Raw genomic sequence first — 12,517 nt, 5'->3', positions numbered from 1 at the left:
CATTTCCAGTAAATTTGGCATTTATGACTTACATTTATTGCCCCAAGATCACCCAGCAGTTGCTTTTGGAATCCATCAACTTGGCAGGCAAGAGAGTTCAGTAAGTATATTCCTATTCTCTGCACAAATCCTTCTTGTTCCATTTCAGACACAATGTGTAGAAGTATATGAACAAGGCGCTCATAATCAAATAGCTGTAACAAAATCAGCCCATTATACAACTGAATAACAGAAACTAAAATGTTAACAATTTGTCTATGTCTATATTAATTAATGTCCAAAACCAAACAAGAGAGAGAGAGAGAGAGAGAGAGAGAGAGAGTGGGGGGGGGGGGAGGGGGGGAGGGGGGGAGGGGGGCAGTACGTTAAATTCATAATCCATCAGTCATACCTGCACTTTTGTTGTGAGTTGAGTGTAATCATTTGATGAAGTTCACTAATAAGCCATAAAGATATTTTAATCCTATTTTGGTTGGTAGAAATCACTTGTCATGAAGCAGGCCAGGGACAGACCTTAGTAAAGACTCAATACTGTTAAAAAGTGAAATTTACGTACCCTAGCAATGGTTCTGAGAGATAAGAAATGTTTGTAATAGTCCAACACAAGGCTGATCATACCACAACAGGATCTATACCTGTCATTAAATGCAAAATGAAATACAATGTCTTCAAGAGAAATGCAGAGCTTACAACTGCTAACAGAAAGCACAGGCAAATCACACCAGCTGCTGTCAGATATGTGCTAGAATTTTCACTACCAGTTACATTTGCCAAATATTAAGTGGCAGATGGCTGGGATCTTGTGGATGTAACACTGTCAAGTACAAATACCATGGTAACCTATTCACAAAAAACATTACTTTATTACTGCTGCTGGTTTGACAGTGAGGACTCAACATCTCCACACAGGCTCTTGCAATGGGGCTGCTGTTACTGTATGTGTAAGTGGCCAGCCCGATACTCTCATGAGGGATAGTTTAATGACCTTTAGATGTGTGGATCTTGCTGAACCATACACTTGGCACTCACAATCAAGCTAAGATCCTACATTTGCTCTATTAACTCTCCAGGAACTCTGGCTAAGGCACTATAGGATATTAAGTACTTTAATGGTCTGTAGTTTTAGATTCAAGAAATGAAGCATCCAGAAGAGCTGGTTATTCGTGATGAGACCCAGAAACATCACTAAATCATTCACCTTCAGCACTTTGTCACTCACAACTAGTGACTGAGGATGTCCATGGGCCTTAACAATGGAAATATATGCAGACAGTTTTGTCCAGGTGTGCACTACCCACACCTCCAACTCTTAATGGTTATCTGCAATTGCCTTAGTTTTGTAGCAGAGTTGTAATGGGACCAAAATAATTCCATTATCCATCCATTCAACTGCTCTTCCAAGTCCTTTGCCATTTCTGACAGAATAGCAATGTCATTGGTAAACATCATAGTTTTAATTTCTCCTCATTGGAGTTTAAATCACTTTTCGAATTTCTGCCCCCCCCCCCCCCCCCCCTACTGCTTGGTTCAGTGTACAGAATGAATAGACTACATACAACCTTATCTCAATGCCTTCTTAACTACTTCCTACCTTTCATGCCCTTTGACTCTTACAATTGCTGCCTGGTTCCTATATAAGTTTTAGATAACCTTTTGCTCCCTGTGTTTTACGTCTGCTACTGTAAGTATTTAAATAGTATATTTCATTGAATATTGTCAAAAGCTGTATCTATGACTGACAATGATGTAAATTTAAGTTTTCCTTCTTGCAGTCTCTCTTTGAAGATAAGTTGTACTGTCAGTTTGCCTCATGTGTTTCTGTATTTCTCTGGAACTCAACCGATTTTCCTCATGGTCAATTTCTACCAGTCTTCCCATATTTCTGTAATAATTAGTGTCAGTGCTTCACAACCCTCACTTATGAAGCTGATGGTTCTGCAATATTCAGATACATCAGGACATGCCTTCTTTTGAACTGGATTTATAAAGGATGACACAGAAAAATGGGAACATTTCCACAATCCAATAAAACTAGAAGTGATGAAGGAAAGAAATTGCACTCATAGTAACTGAAACCTTACAACTTTGCGACTTACGAAACACTGATTGCATTTATCATTTTTTAAAAATTACATCCTTTAGATAGTGTTCTCCTGTACGAATACATTCGTGAAATCTGCTGTTGAGATTCCTCGTTGACCACTGCAACATCTCAGCCGGGATACTGTTGGTTGGTTGGTTGGTTTGGGGAAGGAGACCAGACAGCGAGGTCATCGGTCTCATCGGATTGGGGAAGGAAGTCGGCCGTGCCCTTTGAAAGGAACCATCCCGGCATTTGCCTGGAGCGATTTAGGGAAATCACGGAAAACCTAAATCAGGATGGCCGGACGCGGGATTGTACCGTCGTCCTCCCGAATGCGAGTCCAGTGTCTAACCACTGCGCCACCTCGCTCGGTGGGGATACTGTGAACTGCATCCTGAATTCTCTGTTTTAGCTCATAAAGGGTCCTTGGTTGAGTCATGTAGACTTTGCTCTTGAGGTAGCCCCACAAGAAAGAATCACAGACAGATAAATCTGGTGATCTAGGGGGCCAGGGAATGTTACTGAATAGTGAGATCACATGGTTGCCAAACAATTCTCGCACATATGCCATTGATTGCTGTGCAGTGTGTGATGTCGCTCTGTCCTGTTGAAACCAGGTCGTAACATCTCCACGTAACAATCAGCATTGACAGTTATCGTGCTTCCCTGTTCATTTGTGAAAAAATATGGTCTGGTAATCTCATGTGATGAAACACTACACCAGCTGTCACTTAACTAGCATGTAGAGGGCACTCATAAACATCATTTGCCGGAAACGGTAGTTCTGTTTATTCACATAACCTGTGAGATGAAAATGTGCCTCATCTGACATCCACAACTTGTTTAGAAATTCATTGTCATTGTTTGTTTTTGTTATCATTTGTTGACAGAATCCTAATCGTAATCAGTATTCATTGTTCTTCAGTTGTTGCACCATCTGTAGTTTGTATGGATGAAATTTTAAATCGAGATGAAGAATTCTGCGAGCACTTTCTCCCCTGGACATTGCAACCACTGCTGCTTGCTTACGAATTGAACGCCATGGGCTCTGTAAGACAGACTCGTGTAGATCAATGTTCGCTGGAGAACGCACACTTCTTGGTCATTCTGTTGGTTTCTTCTTGTGGGCAGATCCAGTCTCCTCAAAGTTATTAATCCAACATTTTATTGAGTGTTTCGGCAGAATGGTATCATGATGTACTAAATTATACAAAACGTCGAAACTCCCTCTGCGCCACTACCAAACTATTGTTTTCACAAAACATTTTTATGGCTAATGGATGCTGTTGTCCGTTCCACTGATCCACAATTAGTGAAATGGCGAACTATTTACTCACTAACTGTCATGAACCCACAGTGCTACCACCTGCCCATAGCTGCCAATACTCATTTCAAACATTCCTGTTATTCTGTGTCACCCTGTATATTCTTCTTGATGTCTGAGTGTATTTTATCTCTCACATACAAGTTGGAACCAGGCACAGGTGTTCGTATGATTTGTTTCTGGGGAGAGGGGGAGGGGCGCACTAGACCTGAGGGTAATTTCAATATTTTGGAAGATGAATGGTGACTTGTAAGCAGCCATAAAAAGTTTCCAGTTCCAATCCTGATAAAAAGCTGCATAATATTGGCTTTTAAATCATTTTCTTGATAAAAGAGCACCTGACTAGACTATATTTTTTTTCCTTTCACTGAGAGCTAGGGGACAGCTGTGGCCCCACTTGCCTCTGGATATAAAGAACATGATAGAATGTCATATACTCTGGGTTCTTATCTTGACTCAGGTCTCTCCGTGTTCTATTATACTTTTCTTAACAATCATATGTCTCTTCTTATCCTGATCTACACCTTCTCTTTCCATAACTTTGTTTTCAGGTTTGTTTACTTTGTAAAGCCCTTCTATACAGGGTGATTCAAAAAGAATACCACAACTTTAAAAATGTGTATTTAATGAAAGAAACATAATATAACCTTCTGTTATACATCATTACAAAGAGTATTTAAAAAGGTTTTTTTCCACTCAAAAACAAGTTCAGAGATGTTCAATATGGCCCCCTCCAGACACTCGAGCAATATCAACCCGATACTCCAACTCGTTCCACACTCTCTGTAGCATATCAGGCGTAACAGTTTGGATAGCTGCTGTTATTTCTCGTTTCAAATCATCAATGGTGGCTGGGAGAGGTGGCCGAAACACCATATTCTTAACATACCCCCATAAGAAAAAATCGCAGGGGGTAAGATCAGGGCTTCTTGGAGGCCAGTGATGAAGTGCTCTGTCACGGGCTGCCTGGCGGCCGATCCATCGCCTCGGGTAGTTGACGTTCAGGTAGTTACAGACAGATAAGTGCCAATGTGGTGGCGCTCCATCCTGCTGAAATATGAATTGTTGTGCTTCTTGTTCGAGCTCTCTGCTAGCTCTGCGAGTCGATTTTCCTGGGCTGCGAACAAATGCTTGCTGGATGCGTGCTACATTTTCATCACTCGTTCTCGGCCGTCCAGAACTTTTCCCTTTGCACAAACACCCATTCTCTGTAAACTGTTTATACCAACGTTTAATACACCACCTATCAGGAGGTTTAACACCATACTTCGTTCGAAATGCACGCTGAACAACTGTCATCGATTCACTTCTGCCGTACTCAATAACACAAAAAGCTTTCTGTTGAGCGGTCGCCATCTTAGCATCAACTGACGCTGACGCCTAGTCAACAGTGCCTCAAGCGAACAAATGTACAACTAAATGAAACTTTATAGCTCCCTTAATTCGCCGACAGATAGTGCTTAGCTCTGCCTTTTGTCGTTGCAGAGTTTTAAATTCCTAAAGTTGTGGTATTCTTTTTGAATCACCCTGTATATTTCTTCCACCTTTCAACATTCCCTTCATCTTAGCAGTTGCTTGCCATATGAGCTCTTGATATTCTCTTTTCTACATGTGTTTCTATAATTTTCCTACAGGTGGTGACATTTATCTTTCTCATAGTCATGCATGCTTCTACAGCCTTGCATTTCTCCTCTGGCCATTCCTGTTCTCCCATTTTGGACTTTCTGTCAATCCCATTCTTTGATATCTGCATTCCCTTTTTAACCAATTCATTTGCTGCATTCTTATACTTTATCCATTTTCAATAATTCAATATTTTGTATGTTTTCCAGTGATTTCTACAGGGCCTTGTCTTTTTGCCAACTTGATCCTCTGCTGCCTTCAGCACATCATCTCTCAAAATTAGCAATTCACTTTCTATGACAATTCTTTCCCTTGTTGCAGTCAATAGTTGTCTAACACTTCTTTTGTAACTACTAGTAACCTCTGGTTTCTTCAGTTTATCTATGTCTTATCTCCTTAATTTCCTACCTTATAGTACCTTCTTCACTTTTACATTATAAATAAAGTATATTCAGCACTCACAGCTGTCTGTCTAAATTTTTTGCAGTCGAAAACCAGGTACTGAAATCTCAGTCTTACCACTCTATACTCTATCTGAAACCTTTTAGTGTTTCCAGGTCTCTTCTACATGGAGAACTTTCTTCCACAATTCCTAAACCAAGCATCAGCAATGATTGGGTTAGGCTCTGTGCCAAATTCTACCGAGCAGCTTCCCCTTTAATTTCTTTCCCTCAGTCCTTGTACTCCTGCTATTTTTCCTTCTCTTCTTTTCCCTACTATCAAATTCCAGTCCCCTATCACAATTAAATTTTCATATCACTTAATGATCTGGATAATTTCCTTTATGTCATCACACATTCTTGTAATCTCTTCATCATCTGTGGAGCTAATTGGCATTTAAAACTTATACTACTGTGCTAGGTAATGGCTTTGTCTCTATTTTGGCTGTGGTAATTTCAATGTAGAAAGGGCAAACACTAATGAAAGTGTTACAAGAAGATTTTTTAATATCTTAAAATTACTGAATTTACATTGTACAAACTCCAGCCCCACAGGGAATAATGCTTGCTTGGATAATATTATTTTTATTTTTCAGGCGGTATTTATGACGTCAGACTATCTGGTGGAGTTCTTGCAGATCATGAACCTCTACCTTTCAATCTTCTGCTGTGAACATTGGTCAGACCCTTCAATCAATGCAAGCCTAGAGGACAGAAAGAGGTATATATTAATTTATTTATGGAATTAGCAGATGTAAATTGGGATTTTGTGTGCAACATACAAACCGGGAAGGATACTGTTAAACAGTGTTTTATAACTTTCTTAAAATAGTCACTGATTTGTGGTACTCCTGTTCAACATTAATCAAAACTACATCCACACATAAACAAAAAAAGAAAATATAAAAATGGTATATGGATGATCTGGCCCACAACAGAGAGGAGATGCTCATACTGTACAGAATATATAAAACAGGACAGATTTCTTTGATATTCCTTGAGGTCTTCTTTATGCTGGGATCTACGTAATGTAATGTGTAACAAATAAGTACCTCTATCTCACACAAATCCAGTGTACTATAGGGTCATTCCATGTCAAGTCACCCAGGCCTTGACACCAACCATGTCAGATTTTGATGAATCTTGGTACAATTACTTCTTTTATCATCCTGAAAGCACTTGTAAAATTTTTTTGCTCTATCTCTTATAGTTTTTTTTTTTTTTATAAATGTTTAAAGTTTTTAGATTTGGCGTTGTTTCAGCAGTCGGAAATTGTAACTTAGCGTGTCCTCACAACTAAAAAAATTTGTATATTAAAGAATACTCAAGATATCAGTATGAAATTTTGGAATAAGTTTGTGTATTATATCTAAATGTTAAAAAAAATTACCATAAAGATATATTAAAATCTTCCAAATGAAAAACAATTTACAAGTTTTTTATTTTTTTTTAGCTAACGGATGTTTAGTTTTACAAAAACTGCAATATCTAGAGTCTCAGACCTGATAGAAATCTCAAATTTGTTTTAAAATACTCTTAATTGTATAGGCTATTAGATAAAAGAAAAATTATGTTGGCTTTTTAACCTGTTTAATAGTTATCTAATTTTTAAAATAATATTAATTATATTTTAAAAACAAAAAATACCAAGTGACTTAGACACCGAAAATAAGTTTTTGTCTTCTTGGAGTAGCAATGTACACTTGGATTTTGTTTTGTTACTCCTGTGTTTTGAAGTAAAAAATTATTACAGTGTTAAATAGTGCTTGGATAGTATTTTATTAAGTTTATTCGAACTCTCAGTAAGTACTGTTACTTAGTTTACAGAGATTCTTTTCCAATATCCTATAAAAGTAACCAGAACAGTAATCAGACCAAAAGTGAAATCAGTATGTCAGATATTCAAACCTGTAGTGTAGGGTTATTTAAAAAATCTGACTGTTTCCAAACAACCTACACACCTTCAAAAAAGTTACAACCAGTATCAGAATTGAGTGAGGAAGAAAAAGATTTGATCCACTTACGATCTAGAATTAATCTGTGTGAATTTAAGAATATATGTTCACACCACAGCTACTACTTTTTAAATGTTTTTGAAAAGTATCAAACAACATGTGTAGACCAACTAAAAAACACAAAAAGCCCATCAAAAAATCGTTGAGAAGTGTAGGCTTGGATCTTTCTAAACAATTACTGACAAAAAATATTAGCATAAAACCCGGACAAAAGCTTTGCTCAATATGCCGTAACTTTTGTGAGGAAAAATTAAGAGTTGAAGTCAATGAAAGTGAAACAGATGATGAAGTCATGGTTGAATTAGAATCATTGGAATCCAGAAATGAATCCCTCGTACAAACAAACATTGTTCTCGATTATTTAGGTTTAACACTAATAAAGCTTCATGGCTTGTCAGAACAAAGTAAAGGGTCTTATTTTAAAAGGAAGGTTAGCAGTATTGAAAAGACTGCAAAAAAGGCGGTTTCAAAAGCATTAAAATATGATGCACCAAGTTCTGATGATGACGAAGAAGATAAAAGTGTGGTTGAGAAAGCAAAGGATTTTGATGTAATGATTTCTCTTATGAATGAGAAGATTTCATCTGTTGGGAGGTCTAGAAAAATCCAGATTCTGACCTTGGCTCCAGATTCTTGGAGTCGAAATAAAGTGATGAAAGAATTTAATGTAAGTGAGTACATGGTGCGACAAGCTAGAAAGCTAAAATCTGAAAAGGGTATTTTGGAAACTCCTGGTCCAAAAGAAGGTAAAACTCTTTCTGAAAATACAGTAAGACTTGTAACAGATTTTTATGAAAAGGATGAAAGTTCCAGAGTGCTACCTGGAACGAAAGACAAAGTAAGTGTTCAAGAAAATGTGTACATGCAAAAAAGACTCATTTTGTGTAACTTGAGAGAACTCTATTATTATTTCAAATAGGAGAATCCCAAGGTAGAAATAGGATTTTCAAAATTTTGTTTCTTGAGACCTAAATGGTGTATCCTTGCTGGTGCTGCAGGCACACACACTGTATGTGTATGCAGTATCCACCAGAATGTTAAACTATTACTGGATGCTGTGAAAATTTAAGAATCTTATAAAGACCTAATTAAGATGCTTGTGTGCAACACAGAAAACCAAAACTGCATGCTACATCATTGCAACAGTTGTCCTGCAAATACTGCACTAACAGAGTGCTTAACTGAAAAACTAAGTGAATATTATGATTTAGAAGAAGAAATTGTAATCAGTCAGTGGGTTAACACAGACAGGGCAGAAATTATCAAACAGTCTATCAGTGTTGAAGACTACATTTCTTTATTGGTCAGGTCATTGGAAAAGCTCACCCCGAACTCGTTTATAGCAAAATCCCAATCAGCAGCCTTTAAAAGATTGAAAGAAGACCCACCACCCAAAACAGCAATTATTGTGATGGATTTCAGTGAAAATTATTCCTTTGTTATACAAAATGAGATCCAAATTTACCACTGGAATAGAGGTGGTTGTATTCTACACCCAGTTGGAGTTTTTCTAAGAAATGAGGAAAACAATGTTTTTGTTTCCAACCACTGTTTTATTAGTGATGACCAAGAACATGACACTGGTTTTGTTAACTTTGTACAAAAAGAAATTACAAAGTGGCTGTCATTACATCATACTGACATTGACTCAGTTCACTACTTTACAGATGGTTGTGCTGGGCAGTACAAAAATAGAAACAGTTTTAAAAATTTGACTGAACACTTGAGAGACTAATTTGAAGGCCCAACACTCTTTTTTTTGCAACAAGTCATGGGAAGTCAATTTGTGATGGCCTAGGAGGAACTATTAAAAGAATTTTAAGGAAAGCCAGTCTACAGCTTTCAGACAAAGAACAAGTAATGACAGCAATCGATGTGTATAAGTTTTGTGAAAAAAATATTGAAAACATTCATTTTCACTTTATTGACAAAAAAGAAGCTGATTTGCTACGGTTAAAACTAGAAAAACGTTTTTCAGCAACCCGAACCATTCCTGGAACAAGAAGTTTTCATAACTTCAAACCACTTCCAACAAACAACCTTGAAATTAGAAGGACTACAGATAGTGTAAAACCCTCCTTAGTCTTTTCTTTCCATTCTTCTTCTGATTGGGTTCGTGTTGAACCATCCATAAATAGCTATGTGGCTGCAAATTATGATGGTAACTGGTACTTTGGACTGGTAAAAACAATATTCAATGATGAAGAAGATGCAGAAATTCTATTTCTACATCCTTCAGGACCTGCTGCATCATTTTATTGGCCTGAAAGAGAAGATTCCTGCATAGTGCCTTTGGAGCACATAGTCTGCGTAGTAGACGCACCTCAATCAAGCGGCACTGGGAGAATGTATTACTTCAAAAAAGACTGTATCAAAAGAACTGAAAGCTCTTGGATGAAGTGGAAAAACAGTTTGAATCAGCATTAATGTTTATTAAAAAGACAAAATTACTCAAAAAATTCAATGTTTCAAGCAATCAGTTGGGTTATACATAAGTGTCGTAAGTATCTTTGTACATAATTCTAATGTAATCTACTATAATTAATAAACATGTTAAAAAGCCATCATTATTTTTGTTTTATCAAATAGCCTATATGTTTAAGAGTAAATTAAAACAAATTTGAGCATTCTATCAGGTCTGAGACTCTAGATATTGCAATTCTTATAAAACAAAACATCCGTAAAAAAAAAAAAAACACACATATATATTTTTTTCATAGAAAATATTAATATATTTTAATATCATCATTTTTATCTTCAAATATGTATAATAAATAAACTTGCTGCAAAAATTCATGATGTTATCTAAAAGAGTTTTTAAGATAAGCAAATTTAAAGTTTTGAATACAAATTAAATTGACCATTTCCGAAGGTTCAGAAAACGCAAAACATAAAAACTTTAAAAATTTATATAAAAAAAAACTGTAAGAGATACAGCAAAAAAAAAATTGCAGGTGTTGTCAGGATGGTATTAGAACCATTTGAGCCAAATTTCATGAAAATCTCAGGAGGTGGGTGTAAAATTTATTTTTTATTGGGCGATTTGATATGGAATGACCCTATACCAACAGAATCTTTCTGTTTGCAGGGCTGAATGATTCTTCAGAATCAAACAGTGACCTTGTTGACATTGGATAATGTTGCCTTATGTGTATGGCTAGTCGATCTGTGTGAATTGCAGTTCCCTATTGGGATTTGTTAGGCTCTAACGTATAAAACAAATGATAAAATGCTTTCAGTATTTGAGATATATACAACTGTTTAATTTCTCAAAAAATTAGAGCTTTGGCTTTTTGTTGGAGAGAGTGGATATCAAATGTAACAAACATCAGAACATAAAGAACAAAAGAGAGGTCTTCATTTATGATATTACTACGAAGTGTATTCAGAAGAATTATTATGGATACTGGAATGACGCACTGAAGTCATGTTGACCTACTGTTCATGAGTCGTATTATATTAAAAAAACACAAGTCAAGGCTTTTATTTCCATTTTCATCCAGGTGTGTGTGTGTGTGTGTGTGTGTGTGTGTGTTTTCTGCATATGAGCGGTTGCTTTTCATTAGTTTTTGTTAGTTGTAGCCATTCTGGAATTTCTGTTATCATCATGTTGTTATCATCTGTCCCTTAATCATTCTCCACATCTTTTGTCTTTCTTGGTCCATAGTTTGAAGCAAAATTCCTCTTCCTCCAACAGTTGTAAATCACATCATTTACTTTTCTTGTTTCTTATGTATATCCTTACTCATGAAGAGCGAAGTTTTTGTAATTCAAAAGCTACAGATACCTCAAACTTAGTGTCTCAACTAGCTCTCTTCTATCTCACCATCTTTCACTAGGACTCCTCGTTTGCATTAAACACTGTAAGAATACCATTGTCTTTCCTTAATAAACAACAAGTTTCATTTCTTTGATGGCAGAAAGTCCAATTAATCATTGAGTGCCGTGACACAAACTCATTTTTATAAGGAACAGGGTTGTTCTAATATCTGACAGATAGCAGCACTCAGGGTAAAGCAACGCCACTTGACTTTTGGAAGACATATGACATAGTTCAACACTGTCACTGAGTGGACAAAATATGAGCTTACAAAATATTGGACAAGATTCAGCACTGAATTGAAGAGTCCTTGGCACTTAAAACTCCGCATGTTGTACACTAATGGGGAAAAAATCATCAGACGCAAAATTAATTTTGAAATATCACAACTGAGTGTCACAGTTGGAAATAAGCAGGGTTGTCCAATACAAATTTCAGTTCAAAAGTCTCTGGAACAACAACAGATACTGAAAAACAACTTTCATGGATATGAATGTAAAGCAGGGGCTCACAAAAGCAAATACTATGTGACATTCTAAGACATAAGAAAATATTATTTTTCAACATAGACTTATGTTTTTTTTTTTTTTTTTTTAAATGAACACCCCAAATTATTTCTTACACAATAAATAACATTAAAAATCAATTTTTTTTAATGGACATCCCATATTATTTCTTACCCAATAAATAACATGAAAAATCAAGAAAAGAATGGTGTTGGATGCATCACAATAATATGTCAGTTACATCCTGAGAAATTACAAAGTATAGTTGACACTTCTAATAATAATAATAATAATAATAATAATAATAATAATATTTTTTATAAAAAAGGCACCGCTGCTGCACATCCTGAGTTGCAAGCATGAATCCCACATTGCTCATAATTGCTATGTGACTGATGTACTACAAAGCAACAATCACTTTACTTATTGCTGTTTATATTGTTATTAAGTAGACTGGAAACAATACAGGTGTTCAGTCACAGAACTACATACAACTACCATTTGCTACCTTGTTAGATCCTTGGTCAGCCATTAATTATATTTGCCCTGACCAGTGATATTCAGTTTCTCGTTACCATTACGTGCATCCTAGCATGCAATTAAAGATCAATAAAGCACAAATGAGTAAACCCTTTCCTTAATTTTCACTGTGTGTGACTGGACATCTGTATTATTTCCACTCCACTTAATAACAGTTTAAATAGCA

General features: G+C 36.2%; 1 protein-coding gene across 2 annotated transcripts in view; it reads right to left on the bottom strand.

Moving 5' to 3' along the window:
* Positions 1-12,517, bottom strand: part of LOC126248413 (protein zer-1 homolog) — a 171,780-nt gene that overhangs the window by 68,787 nt on the left and 90,476 nt on the right. For both annotated transcript variants that reach the window (XM_049949387.1, XM_049949379.1), the window contains exon 7: positions 33-194. In XM_049949387.1, coding sequence (XP_049805344.1) covers positions 33-194 — 162 coding nt within the window. The remainder of the gene's footprint in view (positions 1-32; positions 195-12,517) is intronic.

The sequence above is a fragment of the Schistocerca nitens genome, chromosome 1 (assembly GCF_023898315.1).
Source record: "Schistocerca nitens isolate TAMUIC-IGC-003100 chromosome 1, iqSchNite1.1, whole genome shotgun sequence".
Lineage (NCBI taxonomy): Eukaryota > Metazoa > Arthropoda > Insecta > Orthoptera > Acrididae > Schistocerca > Schistocerca nitens.
This window is presented reverse-complemented; position numbering and strand designations above follow the sequence as displayed.